General features: G+C 43.1%; 1 protein-coding gene across 4 annotated transcripts; it reads left to right on the top strand.

Annotated features, from left to right (window-relative positions):
* The first annotated feature begins 1338 nt into the window (after positions 1-1338).
* On the top strand, positions 1339-16218 carry cd99 (CD99 molecule). 4 transcript variants are annotated; one of them, XM_086282425.1, is made up of 14 exons: positions 1342-1629; positions 5991-6023; positions 6106-6165; positions 6632-6664; positions 6875-6922; positions 7087-7125; positions 7509-7562; positions 8001-8078; positions 9980-10000; positions 10260-10280; positions 10648-10668; positions 12955-13065; positions 13163-13216; positions 14566-16218. In XM_086282425.1, exons 1-14 carry the CDS (start codon positions 1569-1571, stop codon positions 14592-14594), a joined length of 663 nt encoding a protein of 220 aa, XP_086138551.1. In that variant the 5' UTR covers positions 1342-1568; the 3' UTR covers positions 14595-16218. The 4 variants fall into 4 exon arrangements, with proteins under 4 accessions (XP_086138554.1, XP_086138553.1, XP_086138552.1 ...); XM_086282426.1 differs by lacking the exon at positions 9980-10000 and having other exon boundaries at positions 1341-1629; XM_086282427.1 differs by lacking the exons at positions 12955-13065; positions 13163-13216; positions 14566-16218 and adding an exon at positions 11208-11964 and having other exon boundaries at positions 1340-1629.
* The last annotated feature ends 1013 nt before the right edge of the window (positions 16219-17231 follow it).

The raw sequence follows: 17231 nt of genomic DNA, 5'->3' as shown, positions 1-17231 counted from the left end.
AGGGTTAAAGATTATCGAATGTACAGAATGATTATTTACACAGAGCTATACAGTAGTGCAGTTAAGATAAGTGAGGGTGTAGATAGTTTCTACAGAGGCTATATAAAGTGCTAGTGGTTGTGAGTGGTGGTTCAGTCCATGTTATTATTGTGTTTGAGGGTACAGTTGTCCATTGTGGGTGTGTGTATGTTCAGTCCATGAGTTAACGTGGGTCAGATGTCAGGAGGCAGAGTTCAGGAGTCTGACAGCTGTGGGGAAGAAGCTGTTCCGGTACCTGGTGGTCTTAGTCCGGAGGCTCCTGTGGCGCCTCCCAGAGGGCAGGAGGGTGAAGAGTCCATGTGATGGGTGACTGGGGTCTTTGATGATTTTCCCAGCCCTTTTCAGACACTGCTTCCTGTAGATGTCTTTTATGGCAGGAAGTGGTGCTCCGGCGATGCGCTGGGCAGTTTTCACGACCCTCTGCAACGCCTTCCGGTCCGAGGCAGAGCAGTTCCCGTACCAGACTGTTATACAGGTGGTCAGGATGCTCTCGATGGTGCAGCGATAGAAGTTCACCAGGATGTCTTAGGACAGGTGGTTCTTCCTCAGAGTCCTCAAGAAGAAGAGGCGCTGGTGAGCCTTCTTGACCAGCTTGGAGCAGTTGGTCGTCCAGGTGAGATCCTCGGAGATGTGGACTCCCAGGAACTTGAAGCTGCTCACACGCTCCACAGCCGTCCCCTTAATGTGGATGGGTGGATGTGGGTCAGCATTCCTCCTGTAGTCCACGATGAGCTCCTTGGTCTTCTCGGTGTTAAGCAGCAGGTTGTTTGTGTCGCACCACTCAGCCAGACGATCCACCTCCTCCCTGTAGGCGGCCTCATCGTTGTCACTGATGAGGCCAAATCTTGAATGAGTTTGAATCTCAGTGACCTCAAGGTCAGAAGTTGAGTTTTCTGAAACTCTTGTGATCATTTACAGGGATCTGATAAGCAGAAGGCATCCCAGGTGTGTTTATGTTGCAAATCTAGATCAGCTCTTACTGTTTATAGTTCTCTGTAATCACACAGGCATGGGCATACACCCCTGAACTGTTGCATGTCATAGTAATCATAGCCAAAAATCAGATTACTTGTAAAAGTTAAACTGGAACAAAAATGGATGAACAATGTGGAGAAAGGGTGTAAAATGACAGAGGCGGACACACACTAGGCGGCACACACGTTTCAGAAACTGTTGCTGGTTCTTGTTGTATAAGCTGGTTAGGAGCCTGAGCCCTTGGGCTACAACCAAGCCAGAAAATATGAGTCATCCCATGAAAGACCTCCCACCTGCCTTAAAAAAGCTCAGTCTTATATAGCTACAGGCGTAACTGAAGTACATAATCAGCAGCAAACATACGAACTGCTCCGTTTGCTGTTCTTGTATCTTTCCCTGCGTCTCACGCACAACGCCCTCTCAGAGGCTGCCACACCCAGTCTGTGCTTCACAGGCAAAGTTGACTCATGAAGTGTAAGAAGACACCAGCGGAGTGTTTCTGAGTCCACAAATACCCGCCGCCGACCCGCGCACACGGCTAAAGAAGAGCCAACATGAAGCTTTGTTTGAGGATTGCGGTGCTGCTTTTCCTGGTTACTGGAACATTAACACAAGGTAAAAGCACAGCTGCCATTATTATTGTGTGTAACTGCTTTTTAAGGTCACGCGAGACGAGTATAGCGAATTAAAAAGTTGTTTGGCCACTTGCCAAAAACAAACAAACAAGCAAATAAACAAAGAAGCACTTCTTTGAAAAGCTGGGTATTATTTCGTAGTAATAACGTCTGCTCTTTGCACATGCGGACGATATGATCCACACGCGTAAAATAAGACAAATGTTTGTAATAACGTGTAACTTTTGAGGACTGTGGTTCAATGCACACAAAAACCTGCAACCTGAGCACACGCTGAACTGTTTGCCTCGATCCAAACCGGGATACTCATCCTTTATTCACAATTTATTTAGTTCAGCTCACGAATCCGAACATTGTCTCTGTTAACAACCCTCCTGTGCGCACAAACGTCTGAAACTGCGCGTAACACGTCTCTCAAAACTTTAATGCGTGTGCGCCAATCGCTGATCACGTCATGCCCACGTGGGGTTTTGAAGCAAATTTAATGTTGCCAGCTTCGCACAGATCTACAGATATAGGCTGCGTTCAATTCCCAGTGTAAAACTGGGAGATCTGGGCTTCCTGTGTGGGGTTTTTGTGTGCTTTTTCAAATAAAGCGGACGTTTCTTTCGCTAAACAAACTCATAACCCGTTTATTAGAAAACATGTATCAGTTACAGACGCTACACAGTAGCCGCCGAAATGTTCGAGTTATTGATTGAAGGATGTTCCTCCCAGAGCGCAATGATGTCATTAAAGAGTTTAGGCTTGAAGCTCATATCATTTGCAACATATTCCATACTCGAGATGTTTTTTGGAATAATTACATTAACACTACATTTCATATAATGTTGAAAAATGTTTATTACATGTTTGTTACAGTGTCCTTAGTGTGGTCCTCTGGTCTTTTTGTTCTTTGGGTCAAACACATGATAGCTGGTTCCTCTGAGGTTTCCAGGATTATTTCCTTTTTTGGGAATACACCAAATTCCAGAAGTGGAAGCAATTTGTCACACGACTGCTACGAGTTTAGAGCGAAAAGATGCTGCTCGTCAGGATCAAGCAAACAGTTTTATTTTCATTCATTTACAAATGAAGGTTGGGGTGCCTGTAGAAAAGATTGTGAGTGTGAGTGTGAGTGGGCCTGACGTGGCTGGATATCTGTTTGGACTAATGTGAGAAGATCCAAATCAACCAAGCCGATCTTCTCCTCGGTTCAAACACTAGTGTCCAAGTCCCTGTTCACTTTACATTACATTTATTTGACCTCTTGGAAATCCAGTTCATGTTTTGGAGACTGACAAATAACCACAACGATAATTCAATTCAATTTTATTTGTACAGCACCAAATCACAACAACAGTCACCTCAGGTGTTTTATATTGTAAGGTAGAGCCTACAATAACACAGAGAAAAACCCAACCCAGTGGGAAGGAAAAACTCCCTTTTAACAGGAAGAAACCTCCAGCAGAACCAGGCTCAGGGAGGGGCGGGGCCATCTGCTGTGATTGGTTGGGGTGAGAGAAGGAAGACAGGATAAAGACATGCTGTGGAAGAGAGACAGAGGTTAATAACAATAAACACATCACACTAAATTACAGACATTAAAGACACTAACAACAAGAAAGTGCTCAGTAACAACTCCAAAAATCAAATACAAGTAACACACATATCATATCACATCATATTATACACATCCAGGATTTGTTCAACATAGTTATACTCCAAGGTATAAACTTTTTCCACGGGAAAACGTCATGGGGACAAAAATACATCCATTCATTTTCTGCCACTTATCTAGGTTTGGTGTCCTTTCTGCATCCTGTTTGGGGGCGTTACTAAGCTAGCTGACAGATATCAGTCCAGCCTTTGTGAGTGTCAGCTACATTTAAAGTTTGCACGCCATTTGCACGTCTTCCTCTGTCATACTTCCTGTATGAAATTCAAACAGAGCTGGTATGGCAAACCACAGGCATGCTTTCTAAAGTAGATGGCACGCACTGTAGTAACTGAGGTTTTCTACTTCACCCACAGCTCGTCACGATACTTTGCATAAATCTTAAATTATAACTGTAACCCAGGAAACATGCCGAAACACCCACACTGGCGTGCTCACCGTGGGGCCATACGCGCATGTTTGATGGGAAATTGATATTTGGAGAAAAGAATTAAAACACATTCCAAACTGCAGAACTCCCAGGATGGACCTCTGAGCCATCGTCTTACATCACCTGTCACAGGTCATGTGACCATGAGCAACACTGAATCAGAGCCACAAAGAGCTGATCAGTAATCTACATGTAATACATATTGTCCTGGCATGAGTCAGAAAAGGCCGTAGGTTTGTGGTGCTGTGTGCATATGTGCGTTTTGTCTGTCTGTCAGCACGATACCTTCAAAGCTGTTGACTGAATTCTGGGGGGGATTAGAGTGGGCTCATGTCCACTCAAATGTTGCTTACATCCACCAAGGTTGAAACAGACTGAGAAAAATAGACTGAAAAACTCAACTTGACCCCAAAATGTGTCAGATCTTTAACGACAGAACTGTGAAGAGAGGCAACGTTGTATGTTCAGTTGTCTTGTATTCAGCACAACAACAACAGTCGCCTCAAGGTGTTTTATATTGTAAGGTAGACCCTACAATAATACACCCAACAATCAAATGAAGAAACCTCCCTTCACACAGATCTACAAATATAGGCTGCGTATATATTACATAATAAGCCAAACAATTAAACAACAAACTCCCAGCATGGATAAACTAATTGTAGGAAGACACCAGAGAATGAAACTAAAATGAAACAAAATCCGAAAGCTCCTGTTGTCCATCACCTGCTGCTGTACAACATTTGTCATGCTGCACTCATCTGGTCACAAACTATATTTAAAAAGTGCAAAGCAGATAAAAGGAATATATGCAAAAACTAGTTCGAGTACTGGCCAGAGAGCTGCCTTAGTGCAGCTTCGTGCTTCTCGTTTCTTGTTTTTCTGTTTACTGCTGCATTCATGTGGTTCAAAGTGCGTCCTGGTTGTGCTTTATAACCACAGATGAACCAAAAGGCACACGAGTCCTCTAAGACAGCGGTCTCCAACCTTTTTTGCGCCACGGACCGGTTTATGCCCGACAATATTTTCATGGACCGGCCTTTAAGGTGTCGCGGATAAATACAACAAAATAAAACTAGTACCGGTACCGAAAAAAGAAAATCTATTCATAACACACGTGAAAAGACCCAGGAAAACCGCGTAAATGCTAAAAACGATAAGAAAATAACGCTGAAAACTGATAAAAACCCTGAAAACCAGACATTTCAGACCTGAGCCTCAACTCTCGCGGACCGGTACCGGTCCGAGGCCCGGGGGTTGGGGACCGCTGCTCTAAGACGGTCTGCAGAGCTGCTGCTCTGAGGCAAACCTGTCTGTGGGCGCGTACAGTACAAGATCAACGGGCCCAGCAAGTGCTGGATTTCTGCACTTGTTCAGGCAAAGTGCGGCTCACACCTCCTACTTTCAGTTGTGACTCGTGCTTTTTACAGCTTCTTGATGTGTCAGTCAGAGCTGCCCTAGCAACCAGCAAATACACTGTATGACTGTATCCAACACGCAAGGGGCACAGTGAGCTGTGGGCCCGGCACATCTGGCATGCGATTAGTGTGGACTGTGGGTTGTGACGACTCAGTGCTGCTTTCAATAGCACAGGGAACATTCTGACTCCATTCTGCAATAAAAACATGAATAGGTAAAAAATTCAATTGGTTAATTTCAGCCAGTTTTCCCAGTTCTAAGTTCGACTTAGTGAAACTGGTATTTAAGATTAGTTTTACAAAGTACAGATCGTGAAGGTATTTAAAATATGTTAATAAACAAAGGCTACAAATAAACAACACGATACCAAACATCTTAATAATTCAGTGATGATATCGTAGAAAACATGATAGAAATGTAAAACTATGGCGTTCAGCGGGAAATAAAAACAGCAGTCACTGTGAAACATGAACCTCACATCTACCTGCCACCGTCCACACTGTGCATGAAACCATCTAATGTGACGTCACCATTCTGGACATGTTCGCTCTGCTGGTACTCCCAGCACTCCCAGTACTCCCAGCCTTCCATTCATGACCCAGGTCACTCACAGCTTCCCACCATGGGCCCACACGGGCATGTTTGTGTCTGCTAGTTAAAGACTCAGAGGAAATCAGACATGCTGACAAAGCTGGATATAAACATATATAGATATAAATATAAAGGGTATTTATGTGAAGTGTGATGTAGTGTGACAGTGTTACCCTCCTGTGGTTACAGTCAACAGTCTCCACTATTAAACTGTAATGCTCTTCCTCATGTCTTCTTCATACAGAACTCAGCCTGGAGGATGGGTTGGATGAAATAAGTGAGTGACCGTCACATCGGGCACTTTTCCTAGCATTGTTTTTTTAAAGGTTTCATTCACTCGTTTCTTTCTGTTTCTTTAGAAACGACAACCCAAAAGCCCAAAGAGAAGCCAAAGGCACCAGAGCAGCCCAATAAGGATGGTTTGTAGTATTTCATGTGTTACGACTGAACTTTGAAGCACGCCATCAGTGGCCTTTTGTTTACAGTGATGTATATTACACATATGATGATCTGTGTTAGTCTGTCCCATTGTCCTGAACACAATATGTCAGTGCTCAGTAATGACATGAATGACATACATATATATGTATATATATGAGATTACAGGTGTATCCATTGTAACATATCGTCTGTGTAAATCAAACTCGATGAATCAAACTTGGATGTTTTTCATGCTCTTCTTTGTGGCTCTGGCAGTCATTCGTGCCATCTTTAAATTTCCCAGAAACTGCTTCATAATAAGAACGTAAGACTGTGAAAGCAGAAATAAAACGGTATAAATATAGATTTAAACGTATGTCCCAGTTGATATGCTGCACAGCTTCCTGTTTTGAAGCCACACACGTGGACGGGTTAACAGACTAATTCCATGTGTTTCTCCTTCAGGTGAGCTAGACCTTTGGGATGCATTTGGACCAGGTAGATACGCTGACGTCTTATTTTACTGATTGTCTTCTGCTGAGTGTCAGAATTTGTTCTGCGTAATATATTTGTCCTTTTTTAATCTCATGTCTGATTTTTACTTCTACAAATGCAAAACTGTTAAGCATAAATCATAAAATAGCTCCTCGTTAGCCATGCTTGGACTGTCCACCACTGTTTTTGTTTAAATTAATCTTTCTTCCACAGACGAGCCACAGCCGGAAAAACCCAAGAAACCAAGTCCTGGAGACTCTGGTAGGTCTGACAGCCTTCATACATCCTGTGCTTTTGTATCATTTGTGATGCAGGGACATTGACGCTAAGATGGATTTTACATGTTTGTTTTGTGTGTGAGTGTATTTGAAGGTAAATGAATCATCACTTACAGTGTTTGAAGAATTTTCTTTTTTATGTCACAGATTCCAATGGATTCAATCTGGGAGACGCTGTCAATCCAGGTAAAGACATGGATCATTCCCATCAGTCACTCCAGTTTTGTTAGTAGTAGCAATGGTGAGTACTGGGAAGCGTTTCCTTTACGCCTCAACAAGGGTGAGAGAGTGTGGAGCGAGTTCATCTGTGCTCGAGCTGGCTGGCCCTCCCCCGCCTGCTTTGAGCTGTCAGCTGTAGATTCAGTCTGGACTCAGTCATTAATGTTGAGTCTGGCTGATTGACTGCTGTGTGTGGCTCAATGCTAACATGGTGCTATCTGCACAGAGCATGGACGTATAGCACTGCTGCTGTGCTCACAGGTGGGCCTTTGCCCACATAGACTTTAATCCATCTGCTCTGTTTATCGTATATATTATTATTGGTTCTCATGATGCATTTGTATTTACAGGACCTACCACTAAACCTGACAAACCTGCTGTCAACCCACCAAAGGGTGGAGGAGGTAAGCCTCTGTTTCATAAGCTGCTGTCAGTGGCAGGTTGTTGGTTCGACACTGATTTATGGATGAGATTCCAGTTTAGCAGCTCTGACCTGAGGCTCTGTCTCTTTGCTTCCCTGTCAGTTCTTCAGTGCACATCATGAAGGCAAATAAACATAATAATTGAGGCATTTTGAGGTTTTGGTCAGATATAATCACGTGACCTTACATATGCTTTTCCTGTCACAACCATGAATGGAAATAAATTTACCTTTTTAAGATATGACAACGACTGAATTCATCAAGAAAACCCACATTTGTGTTCACTGATTATCAAGCAGTGTCTTTGTGGCAGATTTTCAGTCTCAGCAGATGTTGTTAACATGTGGAAACAGCTGTAGCAGTACAGAAGTGTTGGTGTTCTCATGTGACGGCATAATTGGTTGTTCATCATTTTTTCAGGTGGTGGAAAGTTTGATGATTCCGACTTGTTTGATGTAAGCAATGGAGACTACAAGCCTGATGGAGGCCGCTCAGGAGGTACGATAACGGTTGTTTTATGATGTTATTTCTATCGTTTTTTATGTCTCTGTCTTGGCTCTGTGTAACCCTAAATCACAGGTGTCCAGCTCCAGGCCTCCAGTGCCCTGCAGGTTTTAGATGTGACCTTGACCCAGCACAGCTGGTTTAAATGACTAAATGACCTCCTCAACATGTCTTGAAGGTCTCCAGAGGCCTGGGAATGATTTGATTCAGGTGTGTTGACCCAGGGTGAGGAGTTGGACACCCCTGGGATAAATGCATCAGGATGTTACTCGTTGTGCTTCCAGCTGTATACTGCTGGTGTTTGCAGCTGTAGACCTTTGATTATATAAATGACAGATGGCACTATAACACGGTCTAAATCTGCACTGTAGCTGATAAGTGTTTTGTTACTGCTGTTATGCAGTTTGTTTCCCATTTGTGAGTCAGAAAATTCAGTGGTTCCAGTTTGTATTTAGGAAACATTTTGGAGTTTGTGCAGTACTTCCTCACTGTTGTTGTGTTTTGTTGCCCTTCACTACCGCTGACTCTGCCCAGCTGCTATAATGGTATCATGTGTCACTGGAAGACAACAACACATTGATATAATGTCACGGTAATGTTGACGCCCTGTGGCTCTTCTCCAACACTGTTTCATTATTTATCCTTGATGTTGTCTCGAGGGAACTAAAATTACTTAAAGACAAAAGAGACAGTTTCATATGCACAGAAGCAACTATCTTTTTATTTTTAGTCTTTATTGCAGTAGATTCTTTTGGCCGTCTTTATCATTGAGGTTAATGCACTTTGGCCCCTTATTTGTTATTTAATGAGTTTACTGCACATCTGTTTAACCCTTCCATGCATGAATTATGACAGCCGCACTCTGGATGTTTTTCTTTAGTATTTTTATTCTTCTTTAGGCTTAAAAAAAGATTTTTGAACTTCTTCTTTTTAAACGTGTACTTTTCAAAGAGTTTTTTACATCCACTTAGGTAGACACAAATAAATAATATACGCTGTGTAAAAACTATAAAATAGCTCAAATATTTTTGATAAAAAACATGTCAATATAACAGCATGTATATAAACTATAACAAATAGGGTTTGGAGGGACACATCAGTGTCCAGTGCAGTGGTTTATGTGCAAGTATACCATCAACACTGACAGACGTACAAGTAAACAGCCTTTGAATAGCTGCAGTGACCGCTGTGTGAAAGGTTAAAAAGCTGCGATGGAGCTTTTGGAACTGTTTTTATTGGTCACATTTGGAGGTTTGAGGATGGGACATAAAAGCATTTTCACTTTGTTGTTTTTGTTTAGACTTGAAGTGGTCACCAGAACTAGAAAGGTGCTACGTTAGGACCAGTCTGAGATGCTCCTGTGTAGATCAGTACTGAGCTGCTGATGCTGTTCTGCTGACCTTTAAATGGTTAGAAGCTATTTTTACCAAAGGACAGATCAAAACGTCTCATCGTTTATCAGAACTGCTGCAATGTTGTTTCTTCTTATCATTGGAAAAAAGGAAAATACAGAAAAACAAGTGTAGATCTTTTTGTTTTTTAATTCCTAGATAACAGGACACAGGCCTCGAGGGCTGGTGTCCTGCAGGTTTTAGAGATCACCTGAATCACATGATCAGTTCATTCCCAGGCCTCTGGAGACCTTCAGGACATGTTGAGGAGGTCATTTAAATCAGCTGTGTTGGATCAAGGACACATCGAAAACCTGCAGGACACCGGAGGCCTGGAGATGGACACCCTTGGTCTTGGTTTAGTGACAGCATTAGAATAATTAGTTGTATTTTGACCAAAGACAGGAAAGACAAGTCATGACTGAGGTATGTGATGTCATGTTGATTTGCTGTGCTGAGAGTCTGAGGTCAGCTCTCTGACTGACGTCTAACCCTTTCTTCCAGGTCGTGCCATGGGTCCTCAGGGTATGCAGTATTTTGGTTCATCTTGTCTCGTTTTTACCTTACAAATATTATGACTACATGTTTCATTTAACAAGAGTAGCAGGAGTGCACTGCTGTCCTAAGTTATCATGCCACAAAAAATACTTATACTTTGCTCAAGATCAGCCAATGAGCACAATCGTCCTCGTGTTAGCATTAGCATGACATGACATCAGTGTCACAGTATGAAGCACGTCTGTAATAAACACTGTTGATTAATGCGAATCCCGTGTTCTCACAGGTGGCGCTGACCAGCCTCAAGGTGAGTCCCACGTTTGATCTTCAGTCCATGCTTTGCCTGGACGAGTGCAGAAATGCAGCACTCGATGGGCCTGTTGTACTGTACCCACACACACACAGGTTTGCCTCAGAGCAGCAGCTCTGCAGACAGTCTTAGAGGACTCGTGTGCCTTTTGGTTCATCTGTGGTTATAAAGAACAACCAGGACGCACTTTGAACCACATGAATGCAGCAGTAAACAGAAAAACAAGAATCCAGAAGCACGAAGCTGCACTAAGGCAGCTCGCTCGTCCTCGTGTTAGCATTAGCATGACATGACATCAGTGTCACAGTATGAAGCACGTCTGTAATAAACACTGTTGATTAATGTGAATCCCGTGTTCCCACAGGTGGCGCTGACCAGCCTCAAGGTGAGTCCCACGTTTGATCTTCAGTCCATGCTTTGCTAGACCTGCACAGTGTGTCCTCCATATGAGGACCATGCTCAGTCTCCAGCACTAACAGTGTTCTTGTTTTTATGATCACGTGGAATTTGTTTAAATGTGGTGATGATGTAATCATGAGCTGTAATAATAACAGTGGATCATTTGGTTGTGCAGTCGCTATAAAAAGGTTTCAGCACATGAGACCAACATTTATCTATTCGGCCTTGAAGACGCCCAGCCCTTCTTCCTGTGTGTTCGTCTTCAGAATCGAAGCTCTTGAGTTGTTGTTGGTCATTTCCTGTTTCCTGTCATGGAGGAAGCACCACAGAATGCCTCTGCTTTCCTACATAAGTTTTTATCATTATGGACTTCCTGTTACTAGTTGTTTTGAAAGCTCATTACCTTGGTGGGCAGGAGCTGGATTATGTGCTGGCTGTTTGATGGGCTGCATTTTGTTTAAGTTGCTAATGGCCCCCCGGTCTGGTTCCTCTGGTTAAAACCCTGCTACGATTGTGTCGTTGCAGATCCAGACTTTCTGTGGGGCCACATCCTGAAGATGTTAAACGCTAACATGCCCGAGGAATTCTATGTTTGGATGTCCAACTTAAAGCAGATCTTAACACCTCTGTTAGAGCGGGCCATGGATCTGTTACAAGCTGTGCAATGAGCTGTTGGGTCATGCGGCGGTTTACAAAAGCTGTTTTCAATATCTGATGGACTCAAAATGAGCAGTTAGACATGTTGTTTTGCTGGGTGCCAGGATTGTGGTCATTGGGATACTTTTTTATGTTACTTCATTTTCTGTGTAATTTGTTGCTGTGCAAACAAATGTGTGCTTTGTAGTACTTTGACAGTCAGAGGGGACCACATACCAGCAGCACCTCATACTGGGAGAGTTTTTTAAAGAACGTCTGACTGTGAATGCAGCTAAATATCACATGTTCATCCATGTTCATGACAACTGGTTTGCTTACTGGAAATCAGGTTTTTTACTGCCATCCCTTTGTGTCAGGACACGCCTGCGTATCTCTTCCACAGTCGGCATTCTTAGGATAGCACGCATTGAAAGCCTCAGCTGACACATCCAACATGTAGAGCTGCAAACTTCCCGGGGTAGACTTTCTGATGTGTGATCCGATGATGCTTCTTCTCTCTGGCACAGCTCAGCTTCTGAACTGCTCTTTGTGTGACTGGACTTTTGGTTTTTGCTTCGAGTCTTTAAGGGATTTGGATTTTATTTTGAGAAAAGTGTAACACATAATAATAAAATCATAAAAGCAGCTTGAAACGGTCAGTGTATCTGAAATATGATTCCTAAATCCACAAGAGTTGTTGTGCTGTAGGATTTAGATTTTATAATGACCTCGACTTATGTCCCAGTATCATAATAACATAACAGACACATCACGCTAAGCCCTCGGGGGTCCTGTGTGAGACAGGAGAGCAGTGAGTGACATTCTCCACATTTCCCAGCAGTAAGTCATGCACACAGCTGCCAGCCTGCCTTGTTTTCTTGTTGTTTAATATCCAGGCAACTCCCTGTTTTAGTGATCGGCAGCATCATGAGACAAAGCTCAGTGACTCAGTGTGGCTTCAAAGAACAGCTTCATTATTCATGCTGCCACGCCCTGCACTGGAGCTGCTGCATCTGCTTTTCATTTGCCTTCCTGCACATTTTCCCAGTGCTGCCAGTAACTGTGGCATTGAAAGTTATTAACGCCACAGGTACCGCCATCGTGTGGTGAACTGTGGTCATTACAGCTCATGGACTGGGTCTGGATCAAGCTTTTTGAATTGTTCCTAAAATCTTAAACTCTAACGATCATGTTTGTGAGCCAAACAAACACAGAGCGCTGTTTCGATTTCTCACTTGAGCAGGTATCAAGTTACAAGTATTTGCAAACATTTGCCACTCTTAAAGCAGAGGTGCCCAACTCCAGGCCTCGAGGGCCGGTGTCCTGCAGGTTTCAGATCTCACCCTGGGTCAACACACCTGATTCACAGGTTTAGTTCATTCCCAGCCTCTGGAGAACTACAAGACATGTTGAGGAGGTCATTTAGCCATTTAAATCAGCTGTGCTGGATCAAGGACACGTCTAAACCTGCAGGGCGCCGGCCCTCGAGGCCTGGAGTTGGACACTCCTGCTTTAAAGTGATTTTACTCTGATCTTGATAAACGAAGTCATTTGACATACCGATTAAAAAATAGAATTTGAATACATTTAAAGTGGGTCCCTTCCAGTAATGTCTGTGTCCTTTTTCCGTTCGAAGGGAGTGGTCCGATTGCAGGAATCATCAGTGCCGTAGGCGTTGCCCTGGTGGGAGCAGCGTCCAGTTACTTTGCTTATCAGAAGAAGAAACTGTGCTTCAAGCTGCAGGGAGGTCGGTATCCCTCGTTTCTGTAATAATGAGTTCAGTATTACTGCTGATTACAGATAACAGGACTCTGACATCATCCTGATAAGTGTTTCTGATCCAGGTGCAGATCCAGAGAGTGGTAAAGGACACCAAGGCACTCATTCCGAGCCTCAAGGTAAGTTCTCACAGTCCACGCACGGTGGCGTGACACGCCCCAAAGCTGCCCGCGCATGCGCCAGTTTTGGTGTTGTTTCGGACGGCCTGCACATCTTGATTTTTGTAACCTGGGTTGAAGACGGGAGTGTACGATCGTATTCTCTCCACCACCAGGGGCGAAGGGCTTCAACAGAATGAAAAATGTGAGGTTTTTGGAGAAACAAGACTGTTTTCTTTGTTTCCTGTCTTTACTTCTACACCAGTGATAATTCACAGTTTATTTGTGAGAAGGCTGCAGAGCGTCAGGGCTTTGTGACACGGCCATGAATCAGGCTCAAGCTGGCTGCTTACTACGAAGTTACAAAAGGTGTCTTAACTCATTCACTGCCATTGACGTCTATAGACGTCAATTACGTTTCCAATGGGAGGGGCTAGAATACAACCTCGGGCAGCTTGTCAGTGAACATCAGACTGCTTGAAATGTATTTTTCACAAAAAGCTCGTTTTCTCCCTTTTTTTGGTCAAAACAGGCATTTTTGGTGGAACCCACCTCTCTTCTACAGCTGATTACTAAAGAATGGAAAATGGTAGAAACAAGCTTTTTTTTTTGGATGGAAGAAGAGAGTCTGTTCTTCATTTTGGTAGGTTCAGCATTTATATGATCATAACACACAGTTTTCTGTGGCTCTTCAAAAATGAGTAAAAATGCTCAAAAACCCTGGCAGTGAATGAGTTAATAAGGAGTGTTCACTGGACTGAGATCTGCTGAGGACAGCAGCATCACCTCATCAAACCGTTCAGTGAACCTTCATGACGAGACCACACCCATCACCAAGGTGATCACTGAGACCTGCCTGGGGTGCTTGACTGTCACGCTGTCACAGAGTAACAGTAAAGAGTACCTCTCAGCCCCTCATTACAGAGTAGATTCTAGTTACTGTAGCTTTAGTGTTACTTGTTTTCTCAGCTGTGACACAGGAGCGATGACTGGTCAGTCAACAGTTTTAAAACTGTTACGCTCTGAAATGTGTGACCTGAGCAGTGAGTGAGCTTGTTTGCTAACAGATGTTCATTGATATGATAAAGTCATGTTAAGTGTGAACTGGAAGGAGAAAAATCAGAGTGCACAAAGTGAATATTTAAAATGTTTGAATGCAGATCAGTCTGCTGTTCGCAGCTCGAATACTAAAGAATGATTAGGGGGAAATAATCAGTGATTATATGTAACAAGTCTTAAATGAAGGTCCGATGGAGCGTGATATTGGCAACATCCAGAACAGCACCAAAAAGACTAACTAAGCCCAGCCTGCCCCCTGGTGGTGACTGTGAACAGGCACTGGCTTATCTCTGTGCTCTTTCTAACTTCAGTTCTCAGCAACCTGCTCCAGACAAACTAGACGCGTCTCTCCTGCTGCCAGAGGACTTCATTCAACTTCCAGTCAGCCTTGTTGGTGGTGCTTCTGCAGCCTGATCGACTTAAACCAGAACTACAACTGTAGCCCAGCTTGAAGACTGTCCATTTGCAAACATCTGAGTGTGCATCTTCTCTTTGTGTCTTTAACAAAAATCAGAATATCCCAAAGGTGATTTGAAAGGAGCATTGTATTTGTGTTTGTTGGCTGTGTGTAACTACTGTAAAGATGAATACTCTGGCACTGTGGTAATACACACATTTATTTTAAAGTAGGTGCAAATATTCATGCAGGTGATATTTTTAACAGTAAGTCTCCTCTGTAGGGTTCCCGTTTAAAACACTCGTTACTACAGTTTACTAAATACACACATATACTATTCAGCGTAGCGCACACCTCTGCAGCACACCTCTGCAGAGAACAGGGATATAAAAGCTGCTGGGCAGCGCAAAATGAACACATCCAAACACAGCAGTGACCCCGTTTGGAGCAGGGTGTGTTCATGCTAGCCAGCCTGGTCCCTGGAGGTGTTTCAAACTGAAGGAGAGCTTTCATTAGTTGAGCTGTAGTTTAGGCTCAGTGTGTGACCGATGAAAATCAACTGAAAATGTGTATTTTAGAGTAAAAGAACCGTGTTTGTCGCATGATTTAAGCGTTTAGTGGAAGTGCACATTCTTCAGGAGGCCACGCACATTTCCAGTGCTGGTAAACGACAGCAGGAAGCACAGCCCGTGCTGAGCGCATGGAGATGTTTGTAGTGTTGGTTGCAGTGTGAGCACATCTGTTCATGAAACACAAAAAATGCACGTTTATTATTGCACTCGTTGTAGCCAACTCTTAGGATCTTTGCTCTTAATGTAACATACAGCACAAACATGAGTTTCTTGCTATCTTGAGCTTGATTATAAATATTCATTTTCCTCCGTCTGTCCAAAACCTTTTTATCGTCCTACCAGTCAGTCTGCTGCTTTGTAGATGAACGCTCAGAATCAGCAGCTCTTTATCAACATATGATTTATGCCAAAAGATGAGAAGTAATTGTACACAGTGTCCTAAATACGATGTCACTAAAAGTTTGAACATTTAGCAGCTGAATTCAGGTGTTTGGTATATTTACATGGGATGTGTAGATGTGTCGGCTCATGTTTAGCAAACAGAGAGTTTGTGAAAGGTTTAATGAATCAGTGCCTCAGACGAGCAGCAGCCACAGATCACTGGGCCGACGCATTTATGCTCATCAGGTGTTTGTTTTAGTGTGACACGTTGTGTGCTGTCCCACAGACTCACACTGGGACATTGGTCATAAATGAGCTTCACATTACAGTCTGAGGGCTCATCAGCAGACACTCAGACTGTAATGTGATGTGAACTCTTACGATGCTAAAATATTGAAATAGTTTGCATCCCTGTGAGATGTAGATAGTTGGGGAGCTGGTGTGTACAGATGCTTTGAGCTTTGTTAGTCTGTTACTAATTTGTCTGGGTTTACAAACCGAGATGTGATCCAGGTTATTTAGTTGTTTACATCTGACTTAGATGAGAGAAATGTTGCATTTGTGAGTGGATTTAATGTACGCTAATGTTTCAAATAAAATGATCTGTGTTTGTATTTTGGAACCCTCGTTGTGTTTAACCTGCACCAAGTCCACACAAACGTACCTGAGCAGCTGAAAGTCTGCTCCCATTTTTATGCTTCATTTTAAATCCTTTTGTTGGAGTGCAAAGGCAAAGCTGTTGGACTTGTTTCATATCTAAATGCTTCTCTAGTTTTTATGAGAATACACATATTCAGGTAAAGACTGTAGAATAATACAGAGAAGATCCCCTTTGAGCGCTTTGGTGACAGTGGGAAAGAAGACTCCCTTTCAACGGGAAGAAACCTCCGGCAGAACCAATAAAAACGAACGATTCAGTGCAGAGAGGTCTATCAACACATAGTGAGTGAAGCAGAAACACCCAGTGCATCATGGGAATCCCCGGCAGCCTACACCTGTTGCAGCATAACTAAGGGAGGATCCAGGGTCACCTGGTCCAGCCCTAACTATATGCTTTAGCAAAAAGGAAAGTTTGAAGCCTAATCTTGAAAGTAGAGATAGTGTCTGTCTCCTGAATCCAAACTGGAAGCTGGTTCCACAGAAGAGGGGCCTGAAAACTGAAGGCTCTGCCTCCCATTCTACTTTTAAATACTCTAGGAACAACAAGTAGGCCTGCAGAGCGAGAGCGAAGTGCTCTAATAGGGTGATATGGTACTACAAGGTCATTAAGATAAGATGGGGCCTGATTATTTAAGACCTTGTATGTGAGGAGCAGGATTTTGAATTCTGGATTTAACAGGAAGCCAAAACAGGAGAAATCTGCTCTCTCTTTCTAGTCCCTGTCAGGACTCTTGCTGCAGCATTTTGGATCAGCTGAAGGCTTTTCAGGGAGTTTTTTGGACATCCTGATAATAATGAATTACAGTCGTCCAGCCTGGAAGTAATAAATGCATGAACTAGTTTTTCAGCGTCACTCTGAGACAGGATATTTCTAACTTTAGAGATGTTGCACAAATGGAAGAAAGCAGTCTTACATATTTGTTTAATATGTGCATTGAAGGACATGTCCTGGTCAAACATGACTCCA

This window comes from Aulonocara sp. 'chitande type north' Nkhata Bay, linkage group LG23, assembly GCF_057382095.1.
Source record: "Aulonocara sp. 'chitande type north' Nkhata Bay isolate Kocher_YH1m ecotype deep benthic linkage group LG23, A_spYH_male_GT1.1, whole genome shotgun sequence".
Classification (NCBI taxonomy): Eukaryota; Metazoa; Chordata; class Actinopteri; order Cichliformes; family Cichlidae; genus Aulonocara; species Aulonocara sp. 'chitande type north' Nkhata Bay.
Note: the sequence above shows the minus strand (reverse complement) of the source record. Positions and strands in the feature narration are given on the sequence as shown.